The sequence below is a fragment of the Macaca mulatta genome, chromosome 1 (assembly GCF_049350105.2).
Source record: "Macaca mulatta isolate MMU2019108-1 chromosome 1, T2T-MMU8v2.0, whole genome shotgun sequence".
NCBI lineage: Eukaryota > Metazoa > Chordata > Mammalia > Primates > Cercopithecidae > Macaca > Macaca mulatta.
This window is the reverse complement of record NC_133406.1, coordinates 35,352,451-35,372,790: the sequence shown is the minus strand read 5'-3', so window position 1 is coordinate 35,372,790 and position 20,340 is coordinate 35,352,451. Positions and strand designations below refer to the sequence as shown.

Genomic DNA, 20,340 nt, shown 5'->3' with positions numbered 1-20,340 from the left:
TTTGCTAGCAGTCTATCAATTTTTTTGATCTTTTCAAAAAACCAGCTCCTGGATTCATTGATTTTTTGAAGGGTTTTTTTGTGTCTCTATCGCCTTCAGTTCTGCTCTGATCTTACTTATTTCTTGCCTTCTGCTAGCTTTTGAATTTGTTTGCTCTTGCTTCTCTAGTTCTTTTAATTGTGATGTTGGGGTGACAATTTTAGATCTTTCCTCCTTTCTCTTGTGGGCATTTAGTGCTATAAATTTCCCTCTACACACTGCTTCAAATGTGTCCCAGAGATTCTGGCATGTTGTATCTGGTTCTCACTGATTTCAAAGAACATCTTCATTTCTGCCTTAATCTTGTTATGTACCCAGTAGTCATTCAGGAGCAGGTTGTTCTGTTTCCATGTAATTGAGCAGTTTTGATTGAGTTTCTTAGTCCTGAGTTCTAGATTGATTGCACTGTAGTCTGAGAGACAGTTTTTTATAATTTCTGTTGTTTTACATTTGCTGAGGAGTGCTTTACTTCCAACTATGTGGTCAATTTTTGAATAAGTGTGATGTGGTGCTGAGAAGAATGTATATTCTGTTGATTTGGGGTGGAGAGTTCTGTAGATGTCTATTAGGTCCACTTGGTGCAGAGTTGAGTTCAATTCCTGGATATCCTTGTTAACTTTCTGTCTTGTTGATCTGTCTAATGTTGACAGTGGGGTGTTAAAGTCTCCCATTGTTATTGTGTGGGAGTTTAAGCCTCTTTGTAAGTCTCTAAGGACTTGCTTTATGAATCTGGGTGCTCCTATTGGGTGTATATATGTTTAGGATAGTTAACTCTTGTTGAATTGATCCCTTTACCATTATGCAATGGCCTTCTTTGTCTCTTTTGATCTTTGTTGGTTTAAAGTCTGTTTTATCAGAGACTATGATTGCAACCCCTGCCTTCTTTTGTTTTCCATTTGCTTGGTAGATCTTCCTCCATCCCTTTATTTTGAGCCTATGCGTGTCTCTGCATGTGAGATAGGTCTCCTGAATACAGCAAACTGATGGGTCTTGACTCTTTATCCAATTTTCCAGTCTGTGTCTTTTAATTGGACTATTTAGCCCTTTTACATTTAAGGTTAATATTGTTATGTGTGAACTTGATCCTGTCATTATGATGTTAGCTGGTTATTTTGCTCGTTAGTTGATGCAGTTTCTTCCTAGCATCGATGGTCTTTACATTTTGACATGTTTTTGCAATGGCTGGTACATTCCAACATGGAATGGTTGTTCCTTTCCATGTTTAGTGCTTCCTTCAGGAGCTCTTGTAGGGAAGGCCTGGTGATGAGAAAATCTCTTAGCATTTGCTTGTCTGTAAAGGATTTTATTTTTCCTTCTCTTATGAAACTTAGTTTGGCTGGATATGAAATTCTGGGTTGAAAATTCTTTTCTTTAAGAATGTTGAATATTGGCCCCCACTCTCTTCTGGCTTGGAGAGTTTCTGCCGAGAGATCTGCTGTTAGTCTGATGGACTTCCCTTTGTGGGTAACCCAACCTGTATCTCTGGCTGCCCTTAACATTTTTTCCTTCATTTCAACTTTGGTGAATCTGACAATTATGTGTCTTGGAGTTGCTCTTCTCGAGGAGTATCTCTGTGGCGTTCTCTGTATTTCCTGAATTTGAATGTTGGCCTGCATTGCTAGGTTGGGGAAGTTCTCCTGGATGATATCCTGTAGAGTGTTTTTCAACTTGGTTGTATTCTCCCCGTCACTTTCAGGTACACCTATCAGACGTAGATACAATCTTTTCACATAATCCCATATTTCTTGGAGGCTTTGTTCATTTCTTTTTACTCTTTGTTCTCTAAACTTCTCTTCTTGCTTCATTTCATTCATTTGATCTTCAGTCACTGATACTCTTTCTTCCAGTTTATCGAGTCAGTTACTGAAGCTTGTGCATTTGTCACGTAGTTCTCGTATCATGGTTTTCATCTCTATCAGGTCATTTATGGACTTCTCTGCATTGGTTATCCTAGTTATCCATTTGTCAAATCTTTTTTTCAAGGTTTTTAGTTTCTTTGCACTGGGTTCATAGTTTCTCCTTTAGCTCTGAGAAGTTTGATTGACTGAAGCCTTCTTCTCTCAACTTGTCAAAGTCATTCTCCGTCCAGCTTTGTTCCATTGCTGGCAAGGAGATATGCTCCTTTGGAGGGGGTGAGGCACTCTGATTTTTTGAATTTTCAGCTTTTCCGCACTGCTTTTTCCCTATCTTTGTGGTTTTATCTACCTTTGGTCTTTGATGATGGTGACGTACAGATGGGGTTTTGCTGTGGATGTCCTTTCTGTTTGTTAGTTTTCCTTCTAACAGTCAGGACCCTCAGTTGCAGGTCTGTTGGAGTTTGCTTGAGGTCCACTCCAGACCCTGTTTGCCTGAGTATCAGCAGCGGAGGCTCAGCTGGAAATGCAGAAATCACCCATCTTCTGTGTTGCTCACGTTGGGAGCTGGAGGCTGGAGCTGTTCTTATTTGGCCATCTTGGTGCCCCCTATAAATATAATTTTTAATATTGGCATGGCAAAATTCATTTTATGAAAGTAGCGCTATTCATTCATTTATTCAAAATATTCACTGAGTTCCTACAATGTGCCAGGCCCTGTCACAGGGGCTGGGGTGGCATCAGCACGTCAGCCCAAGCCTTCCCTCAGGTGCTCAAGTCTAGTGGAAGTGACTAAACATAGACAAGTATATGTGCCAGGCATCTCACTTCAGAGGAGTCGCCAAGGAAGGTGTCACTGAGGAGGCCTTCAAATGGAGATCAGGATGGAGCATGGAAATGAGCCAGGTGAATATCTAGCAGAAAGGCGTTCGAGGCAGAGAAACAGCAGGACTGGAGGCCCTGCAGTGGCTCCCTTGGTGTAGTTAAGGGAGATCAAGGGAGCCACTGTGCCCTGAGAGTGGGAGCAGTAGGGAAGAGGGCTGAGAAAAAAGGCTGGAGGGCAGCAGAGGCAAGCTTACGGGGGGCCTCCATGACCACAGTAAGGAGCTCGCATTCTGGTTGATTATTCCCGTGCTGTCGTTAATCATTGTGAGTGTTGCATCCTTTCCCCTCCCTCCCTCCATTCCTCCTTCCTTTTCTCACTCATATATAACACACAGTGCTGGGCATCCTAGTATATAAGCCCTTGTCTATGTCTTGAATCATTCACTTAGGAGAAATTCCTCGAAGGAAAGCCAGACAGCCTACCTTTAGCCTTTGCTGTGCCATTTACGAGCTGGGTGACCTGAGACAGGTTGCTTCACCTTTCTGTGCCTTAGTTTTCTCATATATAAAATGAGATAATAATAGCACCTAGCTCACAGGACTATTGTAAGGATTAAATGCATCACTACATATAAAGCCCTTAGAACAGTGCCTGGCACAAAGTCAACACTATATTCATTTGAATAAAAAATAAAGGTTTTTTCTTTATTTTGCCAAAGTATTTCCTAAGGTTTGTATCAATTGTGTTTTATTGAGAGTGAAAAATGTAAATATTACAGAAAAGGGCAATATGTCGTGTGACTCCACCTATGTGAGACACATAGAATAGGCAAACTCAGAGACAGAAGTGGCATGGCAGTGACCAGGGCCTGGGGGAGGGGCAAATGGGGAGTTATGTAATGGGGATGATGAAAAAGTTCTGGTGACAGCTAGTGGTGATGGTTGTACGACACTGTGTGTATACTTACTGCCACTGAATTGCACATTTAAAAATAGTTAAAATGGCAAAATTTATTTTGTATCTATCTTACCACCACAACAACAAAAAGTTAATGTAAAGGGATGTGGGTATATTTTACCCCCCTCTGGTGCATATGTTCGCAGTTGATCTTGAGCAAGTCTGTTAGGAAATGAGCTCTAAGACGAGTTATGTTTGGTGGTTGCTACATTCTCTGTTTTCTTTGGGGGGGCTTGTGGGCCTCTGTGGGGTGTTTTCTGGCCCTCTTCATCTCCAGCAGTAGCAATCCATAACCCCTGCTCCAGGCCTTGGCATAGTTCTGAAAACTGTATGTTTCTGGAGAGGTGGCACCACAGACGAAGGTCTGTAAGATTAGGGACAACATGGGCTTGCGCTCTGACTTTATCCTGTGACCTTCAGCAAGTCATTTTTCATGGCTAAGCCTTCCTTGCTCTTCAGTACAATATGATTCTGAGAGACAATCCCACTGCTTCTGAGCAGGTCAGGTGAGGGAGTATGTGCACATGTGTTTGGTAACCTGTCAAGTGCCATGCAAATGTGAGTTATTTCTTTAATTCCAGACACCGCTGGCTGCCAGAGCACCAAGTATTTCTGAGAGTTCCACCAATTCAGCCAAGGAGGATGAGGAGGAGTCCTCCGATGAGGCTGATAAAAACTCTCCCCAAAATACTGCCCGGAGAGGCAAGCTCGGAGATGGGAAGGAGCATACAAAGGTGGAGGGACTTGTTCTTCTCTCCCCGGCCTTCCTCCCCCTGCCATTCCCTCCCTTAAGGGTGGTGCAGACTTGGAAGTCTGGGCTCTGACTGTCACATGGGGGTGGGTTAACCTCATAGTCAGGGGGAGAAGCAAACCTGCAGGTCATAAAATGTCCTCTTCCCCTTCCAGAGCTCAGGGTTTGGCTGGTTCAGCTGGTTTCGATCGAAGCCCACCAAGAACGCATCTCCCTCTGGAGAGGAGGACTCCTCGGACAGCCCTGACTGTGAGGTAGGCTCTGTGGAAGGGAGAGGATGCCTCTCTCTGTGGGTCTTTCAGAGGGAGCTGCCTTAGCACCTAGGAGCTCTCAGAGCTGGCACCTGACTCCACCCCAGGCCACACGAGACAGAGGTTTTGTGACAGAAGATGGTGGGAAATGAATTGGTCCTGTGGGGGCAAGGCAGATTATAAAAGCTTTAAAAAGTTAGGATGAAGAAATGTAACTTTAGAGGGTCAGCAGGAGGGAGCTAGTGTGGATTACTGAGCAGAAGAGTGGGATGAGGAGAGGGGGTTTTGGGGAGTACCCAGCAGCAGTCTGCAGCAAGGCCGCCATCCTGAGTGTGGGAACGCAAGTGGGTGGGCGTGAATTTGTTAACCACCAATGTCGCCAATGCTGCCTTTCTTTCTCCACAAAGCGGGAGACCCCCAGAGCATCTTCTCCCCACCAGGCTGGCCTGGGCCTCTCACTGACACCTTCTCCTGACTCCCCTCCTCTGCCAGCTCTTAGCGCCTTCTCCGTGGGCACAGGTACCGCCACCTCGCGTCCTCTGGGCCATGGGTGGTCCCCTCAGCGCTCCCAAGGGTGGGGGTGCCTTCTGGGAGTGGGGACCCCCAGTCCTGAGCAGAGGAAACAGCTCTGACTCATTGCTTTCCAGGTGGGGGTGAAGGCCAAGGATCCACATCCAGTGGGGGAGCAGCTGCGGGCGCTGGGGTTGGAGGCTTGTCTGGACCTGAGGTGAGCAGCCCCTGGGCTGGAGCCTCGGACCCCAGCAGATGCCTGTGTGTGAGGACTGAACCTTCAGTGTGGACAGTGCTGACTCCTGGGGAACATGAGAAATGCTTCTCTGCTGTGTTAGTTTGCTCAGGTCATCATAGCAAAGTACCACAGAACGGAGGCTCAGACCACAGAAACCTAATTTCTCACAGTTCCGCAGGCTGAAAGCTGAGGTCCAGGTTTCTTTTGAGGAAAAGATGACCTGGCTTGTGCCTGGCCATCTTCTTTCTACGTCTTCACACGGCCTTTCCTCTGAGCATGTCTGTGTTCAGATTTCTTCCTCTTATAGGGACATCAGTCATACTGGATTGGGCTGCCAATATGACCCCCATTTATGTTAATTGCCTCTTTAAAGAGCCCATCTCCAAATGTTGTATTTTCATGTTTCTCCAAACATATGTTTTCTGAGGTACTGGGGGCTAGGGCTTCAACATGTGATTTTTTTTTTCTGGGAACACATTTCAACCTATAACAGCTTCCTCAGGGGAAGCCTGGGGAATTGCCTTTTTACCTGTCCCAGGAAGAGGCAGAGTTCACTGGAGACCTTGTCCAGGGCTATGGTAAATTCTTGATGAGTTGTCCACATTAGTATGGATCTCATATCTATTGCTAGGAAAACATTTTTATTTCTTTAAGCCTGGTTAGATAACGCTTGTATAATTTTAGGCCTTTTGAAGGTTATGTTACTTTTTATGATGGTATCAGTATAATTTATTGAGGCTTTTTCTTTTTGTCAGTATTGCCACTCCAGACCCATGGGTTGGATGTGTCCACTTGAACCATGTTGGCTTGCTTGAGATTCCCTGAGTTCTATTAAGAAATCCTTCTGATATGGTTCTCTTTTAAAACATTTCAGTAGCTTTTGGGGCCCAAGTGGTTTTTGGTTACCTAGAGGAATTATATAGTGGTGAATTCTGACATTTTATTGCACCCATCACCCAAGCAGTGTTGGCATGGATGTGGGTTGTACCTAATGTGTAGTTTTTTTTAATCCCCGACCCTCCTCCCACCCTTCCCCTTCTGAGTCTCTGAAGTCCATTATGTCGCTCTGTATGTCTTCACGTACTCACAGCTCCCCACTTATAAGTGAGAACATATGGTTCCTGGCTTTCCACTCTTGTGTACTTCACTTAGAATAATGGCCTCTGGCTCCATCCAAGTTACTGCAAAAGACATTGTTTTGTTCATTTTAATGACTGAGTGTATTCCATCGTATATGTATACCACATTTTCTTTACGTGCTCATTAGTCGATGGGTACTTAGGTTGGTTCCACATTTTGTAATTGTGAATTGTGCTCCTATAAACATACTTGTGCAAGCATATTTTTCAAATAATGATTTCTTTTCTTTTGGGCCGATACCCAGTAGTGGGATTGCTAGATCGAATGGTAGTTCTACTTTTAGCTCTTTAAGGAATCTTCATACTGTTATTCACAGAGGTTGAACTAATTTACATTCCCACCAGCAGTGTAGAAGTGTAGAAGTGTTCCCTTTTCCCCACATCCGTGCCAACATCTATTATTTTTTGACATTTTAGTTATGGTCATTTTTGCAGGAGTAAGATGGTATCTCATTGTGGCTTTAATTTGCATTTCCCTGAAGATTACTGATGTTGAACATTTTTTTCATTTGTTTATTGGCCATTTCTTCTTTTGAGAAATTTCTGTTTATGTCCTTTGGAGAGTCGATAAGGAACTCAAAGAAATCACTGAGGAAAAAACCAAATAATCCTGATATGCTTCTTGAAAGCCTCAACGTTCTGGAATCTGGGAGGCGGGCACTGATGGGATTTTCCATGCTTTTCTATCACAGAGTGTTTCCTTTGAGCTCTGCTCCAACCCTGGTGTTCTGCTTCCTCCACCTGCCTTAAAAGGGGCTGTTCCTCTTTACAACCCATCTCAGGTCCCTCAGGTAAGGAAACCCTCAGGGGGAGGGGCTGGCCAGGAGCACAGGTTTTGGATTAAGGAGACCTAGGTTTATCATCCCAGTTTGCCATTTATGATATGTGAGTTCTTGAGCAATTGGAGAGTCTTGAGACTGTCCAATTCTCAGTTTCTGCATCTATAAAATGGGGTCAGTAGTAGCTAGCTCACAGATACGTATATGAAGGGCCTGGGACCCAGAAAATGGTCAATAAATGTAGTTACTCTTAATATCGTATTTAAATTTTAATAGCTCTTGAGATGTGGGAGACACAGTCGGTGTTGGCATCAGTAGTGTGGGTGCACTGTCAGTCTGTCCTGGGGATAAAGGGATCACTGGAAACTTTGAGAGAAGCTAAGTTCCCTGTTTCTCAGCAAACTGGGTAGACTTAGCTCTGCTAATGTCTCATTTGGCCTCCTCTTTTTATAAAATCCAATTTCTTTTCACCATAGTTGGGTGAAGGTGTTGGGTGGAGGTAGATAATTAGAACACAACCTTGGGAAATGTTCTACACAGAGGCTCGGGTGCCCTAGCTCCATCCATCCAATCAATCCCGGGCAGAGTCATGTTTGGGGCTGTACTCAGTGTAATATTTGTTCTTCTTTTCCAGCTGCCCATGGCCACTAGCCTGAATCGGCCAAATCGCCTAGCTCAGCGTCGCTATCCCACTCAGCCATGCTGAGAATAAACACGCGTCCCAGGTTCATCGCCGCAACTTTGCTTGCTCTCCTTTTCTCAATCTTCCAGTCCCTCTCTACCATACTGGGACCCTCAAGAGGTTTGTGTCAGCCTGATGTCTCCACCAGGCACTGAGAAGGCAAGAGGACAGGATCTCTCAAGACACAGCACAATTCAGTCTCTTAAGATTAGCTTCAGAATGCCGGAAATTATTTCATCAGGTGGAAGGTCTGGGTCTAATAGCAGACTGCACATGAACAGAGTGACATAGTGGTGGCACTTATGGTGGTGGCTTGAGAGCCTTGGGGAAATTAGGGCCCTAACAGCTAGAATCAAAGATGGGACCACAGAGCCCTGTAGCAGGAAATGGGAAGCGGGGGAGGGGCAGGAGCTCAGAACAATGTTCTAGACCAACTTGGACTTCTTCCTGTCTTAGTAATAGACCAATACATGGCTCTACTTAGCAAAGTTTTTATACTGAAACTTGATTACTACTGCCCTTTATAATTTCCTCTTCAATGATACTTCAGCAGTTTCCCTCTTGGTCCTAGTTTTGTGCACATTTTTTTTTTTAATGTGGTTCAGATTAATTATATTTCTCTCACTTTCTTAGCTGGTCCTATTTTTTCACATTCTGGCATGTGGCTATCAAGTTAGATTGCTCTAGGCATCCTATTGTCATGGTAACTACTGAACCTAATGATGCAGATGGATGGCACATCAGTATAATAAATGATGGAAAGCGGTTCCTAAAAATTCATCCCTTTCATAAGAGGGGAAGAATGAGTGCCTGGTATTGTTAATACCTCCCTTTCTACCTCAGGCCTTTGCAAATTGATGTTCGGAGGGTCACTGGAGTGAGAGGGAGGAGGGGGGCGTCTTGGAAATTTCCATTTCTCTTTTCAAGCCCGAAATAGGAATGACTCTTGCTGTTTGTCAGATTTGCTGAAAATTGCTCCTCACAAAGAACATTTTTTTTGTACATGTAATTGTAAATACAGGTTTAGTACGTTAATGTTCTGTAGTTCTGATGTTGATAATAATTAAACCCAGATAATTTTATAGCAAGTGCTTGTCTCTGGCTGATTTTTGCAGAGGAAGACAGTACATTGGTGGTCTCTTCCCTGAAGTCTTTCTAATAATGATTTTATTGTGTGATCAAGTGTGAATAGCTGGAAAGAGCCCTTTGTTAATGAAGAATCTAGGGACAGATCCTCTTAACTTCTAAGTCTACTTTAATGTTATTCTTTTTCCAATTTAAAAAATATGAACAAAAAGCTCCTCTGATGCAAGTCAGTCACTTTACTAACTAAACTAAATGTTGTGTATTTTGTTCCATAAAAAGTTGTTTTAACCTCTTAGATTAAATTAGAAAATGTATGCATAAATGTTTCGCACCTGGAGGGCCCTCAGTAAATGCTATTCCCCTTTTTTCCTTAAAAGGCTGCTACTCCTTCAATTTGGTATGCTGACATCCAGTGGTGGTGCTGTGGCATTAGTGTGTGAGTTTCACAGGAGCCACACTGCCTAGTCTTGCATGCTGGCTCATCTGTAGCTCACCCTGTAACCTTGGGCAAGGTTACCTCACTGTCTTGTATTTCAGTTTTCTCATCTATAAAATTAAGATGATAATAATCATAGTACCTGCCTTATAGGGACATTGCAAAAATTAAATGAGTTAGGCCCTTAGAAATGGGCCTGGTATATGCTAAGTACGGTTGGCCCTTGAACAAACTGAGTTTGAACTGTGTGGGTCCACTTGTACTTGGATTTTATTCTGCCTCTGCCTGTCCAAGACAGTAAGACCAACCCCTCTTCTTCCTCCTCCTTAGCCTACTGAATGTGAAGACTATGAGGATGAAGACCTTTATGATGATCCACTTTCACTCAGTGGAGAGCCCATATATTTTCTCTTTCTTATGATTTTCTTAATCATGTGTTTTTCTCTAGCTTACTTGAAGAATACAGTATATAATACATATAACATATACAATATGTGTTAATACACTGTTTATGTTATCCGTAAGGCTACCAGTCAACAGTGGGCTATCAGTAGTTGAGTTTTTGGGGAGTCAAAAATCATATGTGGATTTTTGACTTTGCAGGGCTCAGTGCCCATCATGTCCGCATTGTTCAAAGCTCAACTGGACTTTATTATGGTGTCTTTTATTATTAATTTGCAATCTAATAAGATCTTGACTGTTTTTTGGGGCCTACCAGATCTGACTATAGATTTTTTGTTCTTGATATCTGTATAGGACAGGGATGATGATTAAAACATACTTCTCAATATGTGTCATTGCCAAGTCAGTTTCTCTTCCTGCATCCCTTCTAACACCAACGTTAGGCCATGAGGCTTTGTGCCCAAGGGAACAATGGTGTAGGGGAGGTCCTGTCCAAGAAATAAAGCACTTTAGGGAGGAGAGAGTGCAGACCAAAGAGGAAGGCGCAGGCATCGGATGCCTGTGTCCTCTCGTCCTCCTCCTGTTAAGAGAATTCATGGAATACCAGTGGCTACTGTTATGCTCAACAAAGCAAGCACTGAGTTTAGTTACCTCCCAGCCAAAGGAATACAGAGCAATGAATATACTTTGTGAAGAGGAAGAGTAAGGGTTTCTATGCACTAGAAAGGGAGGAGGTTCTTGGTGTTTATGGTAATTCATAATTTAAAGGTTTTACTCTGGCAAAGTCAGAATGTGTCTATTAATCTGTATATGCTTGGTTAAAACAAGCCCAGTTGCTCATTGGTTAGGTTAGGTCCAGTAAGGGTCTGAGGAGCTGGGGTCACTCCCAGTTCTTAGTTGCTCATCTGTGCTGTTTGGGTAGTGGTGGTGGTATTGCTAAAGGTCATGGTTATTTTACAACTTCAACTGGTTAAAATCTGTTTTGGTGAAACAAGTGCAGCTGTCAGAAGAAAATATTGTTTTCTCCTTTTATAAGGTGGAGGCTTGGGAAATAGAGTAGGTTGTGACAGATATACACTGCTATGAAAGGGAGCACACTGGGCTAGTGGCCCTTTCCTCTAGCTCCCCTGGTAACCTTGGGAAGGGAGGCTGCAAGACTTGAGGAGAAGCCGGCTTTGGCTTGGCAACGTGTCCAATGTGTCTGGGGAGCCATAGCAGCTTGGCTTTGGGGATCTGAGGCAGAGCTCTGAGCTCCCTGAAGCCTGCTGTAGGGTAGACTGTAGCAGGGAATAATTGCATAATGACCCCAAAGGTCAGATGGGACAAGTAGTCTCCCAAAAGGCAAAAGGTCAGGAGTGGGCCAGACAAGCCACCAGCAATGAATAGGTCACACTGTGAAGGTCATAGCCCTCTTTTCCGTCACCGTGAGCTGTTTGGGGAGAGAGAATGAACAGAATTCTCTTTCTCTCTCAAAAAATGAGTTATCAAAAGACATGGTATGAAAGGGAAGAGCCTAAGATATTATTAATTGGCAAGTTTGTTTTTTCACCTGCTTCTCAACAGAGTCCAAGCTTGGAGGAAGAATAGGTCAGTCATACGAAATAAACCATAGTTTCCTTGAAAAGCTGAGTAGTAGTGGGCAAATTTTTGATTCTGCCATACACACATAATTCAATATTTATATGAAAACATTTAAGTGTAATGTTCTATAATTTGAAAGTGAACTAACCACTAAATTTCATTTCAGGGTCTGTATCACATGTTACCATTCCAGCCCTCTGTCTAATCCCCTCATGTGGCTATAGAGCTGTAAATGAGCCGCGAGTCCTCAGTCACCTGTGTGTCCTCTCTGTTCAGCCTTCTCACAGGCTTCAGGTTGCTCAGGATCAAAGCCTCTGCTAGCTTTGTTTTACCCTAGAAAGTCTCTTTCTTTTTGGTATCTTCCTCTGAGTAACCAAGAAAAGGAGCGGGAGACTGCATCTACTTCTTCACTAAAATCAGAAGACTTTCTACCCAAGACGGAATGTGCAAAACCCTCTTTCTGCTTGAAAAGAATAATAGATATGTAATTTGGGTCTCTCCAATCACGTGAGTTTCTCTCTCACTTTTTCCACCAGAGAGTGGAATGGAAGTGACTTTTCTCCTCTTCTATTTGCTGCCTTAAGCTGGAAATTGCATGAAGCATGATCTGCAAGCAACAGAATGTTAGGTACTTAACTGAGGTTGTCCCAAAATGTGGCCTCAACAACAGCCTGTTTTCATTTCATTAATTGGCCATACTTATACCAGGCATCATTCATTCAGGTCCTTTAGAAATGGTTTCTTAATGAGATTTAAAGTTACTCTGAACAAGGATTAACAGCATATGAAAATGTTTTCATTACAATTGTGCTAGGTAGAGAAATCTTCTTCCTATGCTTTCTTCCTTTTTGTATATTCCTGTTTCCAGATAATCAGGGTCAACAGCAGTTTAGGTCAAACTCAAATGACCTTTGCCAACTGTTTGTTATTTTACTGTGAGATGTTTTCCTGGCCCTTACCTATCTTAGAGAGAGCCAGTTAACCTACCCAATTTTTAAAGAATTCTTAACAGAGTGGGATTCCATGGCTTCCTTTGAGGTTTCAGCCCATGGTTCCTCAAACATTAGGAAGCTATTTCTAATACTTTCTACTCCAATCACTCCTGTGACTCTTTAAGACTCTTAACTGGTCCTCAGCAGAGATGGAAAACAGCTGCTCACCACCACCTGTGCCTGGGAACTCGTTCACATTTTGGAAGGTCATTGAGTCATGCCTCAGCTTATGAAATGAAGTCTTACAAAATGGGGTTTTCTTCAGTAGAATTGGAGATTAAACCAGATAAATGCTAGGAGTCTTTTGGTAGCTCCAGTGTTCAGACATCCTGAATTTCAACAATAATAGTATAACATTTATTGAGTATTTTGTGTCAGACACTTGCATTCTATGTGTGTATACTTTCTATGCAGTATATAGTATTGTGATTTCAACATATATTAGGAACAAAAAAACTGAATAGAGAGGTAAGGTAACTTGTCCAAACATACACAGCTAGTAAGGATGGAGCTGGAATTAGAATCCAGGTGGTCTGATCTCAGAATCTGGGCTTTTAGCCACATTGTCCCTGGACATGTGTACTTTCGTTCACTGATTTATCAAATATTAATTGAATAGCATGTCAGGCATTGCTGTTTTCCCAACAAAAATGGTTCTGACACTTAAATACTTACAGTCTAGTGGGAGAGACAGACATGTAAACACAGAAATTTCTGCATAATGTGAGAGCTGTTCTAAATATATGTACAAATAACTTTGTAGCTTCAATCCCTTAATCATATATGAATTTCACATATTTATATAATTTTGAGGGAAATATGTAATATATTCAAATTATATCATCCCTATAGGTTAAGATGGAGGTGAAGTTCACTGCTAGCTATGTAGAGTAGCATATCTGTTGGCCAGGTTTAAAGTGGCTTTAAGATGTGGTGGATGCAGACAAAGTCTGGATGAACAAGGGTAATAGTGTACTGTGATCACAAATACCACCATGATCTATGAAAGGAGGATGATCTGATTTAGACTTGCCAAATTGCTACTGCAGAAATTCTTCCCGCTTCTCCATGCTGTTGGTTTGGAGGCAGGAAAGGACTGTGAATGTTGCAATGGAACACATTTGAAGGCAAGAGCCCTGGTGAGGAGTGTATATGGTTTCATGTGTGTGCACACGCGTGGGTGCCATCCATGAGGCTCCTTTCGGAATGTCTCTTTTCACCTAATCTCCACTCCTAGCCTCTTTCACTTCCCCTTCCTCGCAATTACTCTTTATTTCCAAGGGAGGATTACCCAGAAGACAGCCTCTCCATAAAGCATCTTCCGAGTGGCTGATACTACGAAGACTCTGTGAAGTCCCACTTACCAGCACAGGATTGTGTCAATACATCCAGACTTTTGGCTAGCAAATTTTAGCTAGTTTTATGTTTCCCCAAACTGGTTCTTAGAAATCCAAGACCTTGACTTTTAAAACTTGTCTCTGAGTTTTAAGGGCTCATTTTGGAATGTAAAAGATAATCACTGTTTTTCATTATTTTAATGTTCTACGATCATGATTTGGGGTCATGTGAAAACCTCACTGTCCTGGAGTGAAAATAATTTGAGTTTTGTGCGTCAAGATTTCATTCCACTTCTTTGAGTATTTGGATAAATGCCCATGAATTAAGTAAGAACCAATGAGAGACTTACAGTCATGATTTCTTTATTTAATTTTTCAGCTGCTTCTCTTTGCAAACAACAACAAACCAACCCCAAGCCCACAGATGGCGTTAGTCATCCTAATAATACACATCAGTTAAAACTGTGAGTTGGGATCCAGCCTCATTTGCTTTGAGCAACAGGTATATTCCTGATGAGTTGCAGATACATTGACATTTTCTAAATCAAATTAATTTTTAAATGCACTGGAGTAGCTTGCAATTTAAAGGTAATTGATGTTAAACCCCTGAAATAAAGAGTTATTTATAAAGAAAACAATTGTTCCCATTTTCTCACTTCGTAGATGCTGACTTTGTAGTATTGGGGGAAGACATTGTATTAAGAATGAGAAGACTTTCAGTTCCAGGCTCACATTTTCTGCTAGCTAGATGGTTGACTTTAAAAGTATGTCCATTGAATCTCTCAGTGCCCCCAAACATCTCAGCTAAAAATTTGGCACTTGCTCAATCAACAAACATTTATTTAGGATCTTCTATGGGATACATAGGTGAGATCAAAGTCCTAGCCTTCAAAGGGCTCACAGATGAATTAGGAAACTAATAAGTGATTCAGGGAAACCCAGGATAGTCGTTTCTCCGGGCGCCCTTGGTGTGTCATGTTGCCCCACTCTGCCTACCACGGAAGGAGGTTGTCAGGAAGGCTCGGAAGGAGGGGGCTCTATCAGTGAAAAAACCATGGTCCAGAGAGGTTAATCAATTTTCCTAAATCCTCTTAAAGTTCTGATTTCCAGGCTGATGGTCTTTTTCTTCAAATAGGAGACCGTAATTTAAAATGTAAAGCTTTTTAATTATTACATTGAGGGTACATTTGTGGTTAATAAAAACATCAATATAATAACTGAGATTTTGTGCCAGGCATTTTATGTAAGAGGTTACATGTGTTTATTCATTAAATTCTCTTAATGGCCCTAGGAAGTAGATATTTGGAAGATGCTAAGGCACAGAGTTCAAATAACTCATCCGACGTTACACAGCTAATGATGGAACTGGGAGAGCATCGAGGCAGGTACTTTACATATGTTGTCTTTAATCCTTAAAACAACTCAGAGGGGGGTTTGATTAGCTCACTTTATAGATCAGGAAATGGAGGTGCAGAAAATGTAAGTAACTACCCCAGAACCACACATAGAAAGTGGAGGACCTGGTATTTGAACTTCTGCAGTCTGGCCTGTACCCTTATCTCTTGTTCACTTAATTTAAAGTGGGTGGACCTGTACTGCAATACCAAGTAGGACCACTGACCTTTATTCGAGTCTCGTGCTGTCTTAGCTAGGGTGATTCTGTGTGCCTCTCTTTCCCAAGTACAACCAAGGGATATTATTTGTTGTCTCCAGCGTTTATGTGTATGCCTATTTTTTTCCACTAGACTTATGACTTTCAGGGACTGGGATGATATTATAACTTACTTATTTTTGTATTTCTGGCACCTTGCACAGTACCCATGCCTAACAAGGGCTCAATATTCAAAACAGAACTGGGTGAATAATTTCCCACCGTGAGAACTTCAGGAGAACTTGCAAAAAATGTCCACAAATTATATTTGGTCTAGAGATTATCATGTGAAGTCATTCTCTTGTTAGAGTTTGATCCTTTTCTGCATCTTTAGAAGCTGATACAGGTATTGGCATGTGGTAAGTGCTCAAACAAAATCTGTGAAGGGATGAGTGGCTTAGTAAGGGCGGGCAAAATGAAAGGATCATCACAGCTTCTGAGAAACTGTCCGTGAAAGAGATGATGGAGGTCTACGGAAGAGGGAGTCTAGTGCTTCGTCCCCAGGCCAGCGACATTTGTGGCAGCTGAGGGAAGGGAAGCGCCCTACTTGAGGTCAAGGCAAGTGATGTCCTGTATCTACAACTCCTCGTTTGACCCTCAGGGGCGCTTATGTCTGGCAAAAGCATTTCTTGGTTTTAAAAGGTAATTCACCCCTTTACAACCTGTGTAATTGCTATTGGAATGCTTTGCCCCGCTAGTGTCTTAATTAGGTCAAATTTTATACCAAGGGCTTTAAGTTAATGCTGTATTTGCAATTCTAAGGCCCCCTTCTCTCAGCACTGCCAGGAAGCACTCACATTTTTTTAGAGATGGAGACACCCTGATAAGCCCATTTGGGCACTCTTCTAAGGGGGTAGGATGGGAATAGGGGTCCAGGGGAACTAGGCCAAAGGAGATGTGTGTGCCAGGAGAATCATCTAAATGCTTCTAAAAAGAAAATTCAGTCTCGAAGTTATCCTGCTCCAAGTATTGCTTGGATAATTGCAGGATGCAAGGCTCTTTGCATTTGGTTAAATTATATAGTTCTGCTCTCTCTGTGTTAAAAAAACCCACTTTTTATTATCTGCCTTTTATCAAGCAGACCATACCCCTAGAGTTACACCCTTCCTCTCTCCAGCATGCCACCCCAATAATGAGATAACCATCCACTAAGAAAACAAACATAAAAATTATACAAATACATAATCCCCAACCCAGAAGGAAGGGAGCAACTGCCACCTGGTACCAAACAGCAAACAGTATAATATTTATCCAGAGCAGAGGGTTCCCCCAACAGGCTGTAATTCCTCTATTGGGTGGGGCAGGGGGTGAGGGGTCAAGGGGAGGTCAGTGATGAAAATCACCTCCATAGGCCTGGTCTAAATAGGTAGCAGGTGGAAATCAATTCAGTGAACTCAATGTTTCTGTTTCCTGTCTCAGGACACACTCAGGAGGCACCTGAGGAGTCCATCAATCTGTCACTGGAAAGGGGAGAGGTGGCGGGAGAAAGGAGGTAATTGGATTGTGCTTCAGTGGGACTTTTTCTCTAGCTGGAAGCGTAGCTGGAGAAATATGAAGCAGAGCCATCCCTGAGGTCAAGTAAATTGGGACTTTTGGTCCTGGAGCTGGAAAGTAGCGCTCTTGAGGTTTGAAAATCTGCTCTGGCTGTAACATTTCAGATAAGGCTGTTTTCTAACTTTTGGGCTGGTCTTGGATTAGGATAAAATTTTACTCCCCTTGCCTAAGAACTGTACTTTCCATGGCCTCAGTCAACTCAGGGCTTGCATTGATTCATACATAACTAGTATTTAATTTCTTAATCAGATGCTCTCTGAGTAAGTAGAAATTCAGTTGTTAGAAACTGTGCAATGCACGGAAGCTAGTCAATCTTCTGTTTTATTGATAAATTGGAACTTTAAAGCAACGTTGCTAGTCAACATGACAGTTCTTCCTAAGAAAGAGGCAGTTTACAGAGCTGTGTAAAACAGAAGGGTCCTTAAACTGTGGTTGGGGAGATGTGATATGGCAAAATGTCTACCAATAAAGTGGAGCATTATAGCAAATTACCCAGTTTATACATGCAGGCAAAGCTTCCTTTCTTACGCCATGTTGGAGAGCCAATAAAACTTGCAAATGTGATGGGAGCCACTATTTCTGCCTCTGTGCAGCTGTTTATCAGCAGCTTTTTAACACATTTTCACATATTAATGAGGTGGCATAGCAGTTCCAGAATTAGAACAGTGGGATGTATCATTGTCTGCTTATCTGAAGATATGCCTGCTGTCAGCTCAGCATCATTACCAGGGTATGTACAATGAAAGATGTACTTTTTGGTGGGGGCAGCATGTACATGCTACCCCACCTTCCTTATGCCCCAAACCCCCTCGCCTTCCAACCATCATACCTGGATGGGCTCCGGCACTGCTTTTGTAGGTCTTCCTGCAACTTTGTCTCCTTGTTTCATGATTTGTGTGTCAGTAGGACTTGAAATTCCTTTTTGCTTCTCCATTTCCCAATATAGTCCTTGATAGTCAGTAGGTACTTATTAAATGTTGAATGAATGAATGAATGAGTAGATAGGTGGATGGATAAAAGTGTTCCCTCAAGAACTGTCCTCTGCAGGCACAATCTGCACTCACTGTGGCTTAAAGGAACAAGATAGATATGTGGCATGGCTTTCCTTGAATTTGCATGAAAAGGTAAAATGGCAAATAGAATCTTATAGAATAAGGGCTGTAAGAGACCTCAGGAAGCACCCACCCCGGTGGTTTCCAAATGCAGGTGTGCAGTTGGTGCCAGAACACTGCAAAATTTTCACCCGTCTGCAATGAGCTGAAAAAATAAAAACAATAGAGTGAGCTTTTCATAGAGCCAAATGTATTATCTGTTAGAATTCTAAGATTAGGTCCTTTTACTATATTTGGTGTTAAAGTTTCCTCTCTAAAAAAAAAAGAGAGGTAATAGTAGATAATAGCTGCTACTTTTTTTCTCTCTTAAGTCCCTTTATTTGGTAAAACAACAAATTCCTAATTTGTTTTGCAGATTCCTGAATCACCCACATTTTTTTGAGAGGGAGAGGAGAGGATGTTTCATGAGTCCATAAAATCCCAAAGTCTGGAACCACTGACAACTCATCTCTGTCTCATCTGAAAAAAACTCGCTGACATCTCCTGTTGGCCTTAAGTGAGACACTGGGCTCCTTAAAAGAAATAGCACATTTCAGTAAATGATAAGATGCTTCAAGTCGTACAAGTTCCTCTCTGTGTTGTCTCTTCAGAGCAGGGATCCAGGCTGGGTCACAGGCTTGTAGCAATGCCATAACTAAGACATAGGAGATTTCTTAAATCCAGGTCAGTCAATAACAGGGGCACAGAGGCCCAATTTACCAACATCTAATGTGCTTTCTTTTGCTGTGGGTATAGTCGCTGTTTTGTCTTTAGGTAGAACATATATGTGCTCTGTGTAATACAGAGCACCTCTCTGAGAATGACAATTCTACTTGATATAAACCATGAGAAAAAGAGAACTCCACGGGGACACACCTCCTTAATCACCTCTCCTTTCTCTGAATTGCTGCAGCTCTGTTGTCTATGCCATATAATGTAGCTCTTGGATTTTACATTGTCTTCTGTTCTCTGTTTATTAGTCACAAATCTTATCTCTCCTAAAGAATGGGAACAATTCTTTTAAATCCTGTTATTAATTGATAAACTTTTTCTTTTGTAACTCAATCTTCTCTGGACTGGTCCTATGTATGTTGGAAAGATCTGCGGTTCTGCAGACCTGGTTTCCAGCCCTGACTCTGTGACTGATGGATGACAAGTAGATGAGTGAATGCTGAATCTCACGGCACCTGGATGACTGTTGTTCAGAGAGAAGAATGGTACTGACCTGCCTCACCAAGAGAAGTGGCAGATGCATTAACTGCCTAATGATGCTGATGTTCTTTGAGAATATAAACGTGAAACATGATCATTATGGTTAATAGCAGTCTTTGGATTAAAATTTTGTTTTCCTCAAAGAGGAGAGGAAGAAAGATTATTTAAAGAAATAGTGAATAGAGGGCCCCAGTTTGTTCTTCATTAGTGATTGGCTTTGATCAGAATGGCATAAGCAGTGGGAATGTGGTCTTAAAATCCAGAAGGGAATTATCTCTACTTCAGGGCATGAAGTCTTCTCTTTCTCCTCCTCCCACTGGGGAAAAAAGTAAAGAGAGAAAAAGCTAGGGAAGCAAATGCTCTTAAAAAATAAGATGATTTCTCTATGTCAGGTCTGAAAATAGTATTTCCTAAAGCTACTGCTATGTCAGAGACCAAGCCAAGTGGAAGAGAACTGGCCCAGGGCTGGCCTCAGCCTCCAACATCTTGCTATGGAAGAAGCCAGAAGCAGGTGGGGCTGTGATGAATTTTTATTAAAGCCCCTGTTTATTAAAAGTTGAGTGAAAGTCTTCCTAAGATCCAACAGGCCTTTTCCAGAAAAGTGCTTTTCTACTTGTGATGGACATAATTGGTTTCCCAGCTATAAAAGCTTCCTATGGCTGCTGTAGCAAATTGCCACACTTACTGAGTTTACGCAACATGCATTTATTACCTTACAGTTCTGGAGGCCAGAAGTCTGAAACGAGTCTTGCAGGGGTAAGATCCAGGTGTCTGCAGTACTGGTTCCCACTGGAGGCTCCCGGGGAGAATCCGTTCCCTGCTTCCTCCACCTTCTGGTGGCTCGTGGCCACACCACTCTAATCTCCACTTCCTTCATCACATGGCCTTATTCTCTTCTCTTTCACATTTCCCTTTGTTTCCCTCTTTTAAGAAGGCTTTTGATTACATTGGCTGTGCCTGGAAAATCCAGGTT

At 42.3% G+C, this 20,340-nt stretch overlaps 1 protein-coding gene and 1 long non-coding RNA gene across 19 annotated transcripts in view; both read left to right on the top strand.

Moving 5' to 3' along the window:
• Positions 1-9,113, top strand: part of SEC16B (SEC16 homolog B, endoplasmic reticulum export factor) — a 61,582-nt gene extending 52,469 nt beyond the window's left edge. For all 18 annotated transcript variants that reach the window (XM_078000589.1, XM_078000632.1, XM_078000562.1 and 15 more), the window contains 6 exons: positions 4,257-4,409; positions 4,582-4,680; positions 5,085-5,196; positions 5,325-5,404; positions 7,257-7,355; positions 7,978-9,113. In XM_078000589.1, the coding sequence (XP_077856715.1) occupies positions 4,257-4,409; positions 4,582-4,680; positions 5,085-5,196; positions 5,325-5,404; positions 7,257-7,355; positions 7,978-8,049 (615 nt within the window). In that variant the 3' untranslated portion in view covers positions 8,050-9,113. The remainder of the gene's footprint in view (positions 1-4,256; positions 4,410-4,581; positions 4,681-5,084; positions 5,197-5,324; positions 5,405-7,256; positions 7,356-7,977) is intronic.
• A 7,749-nt stretch (positions 9,114-16,862) lies between these two features.
• LOC144340516 (uncharacterized) lies at positions 16,863-18,741 on the top strand. The gene is made up of 2 exons (XR_013416713.1): positions 16,863-17,002; positions 18,532-18,741. It is a non-coding gene; the product is annotated as an uncharacterized LOC144340516 (long non-coding RNA).
• The last annotated feature ends 1,599 nt before the right edge of the window (positions 18,742-20,340 follow it).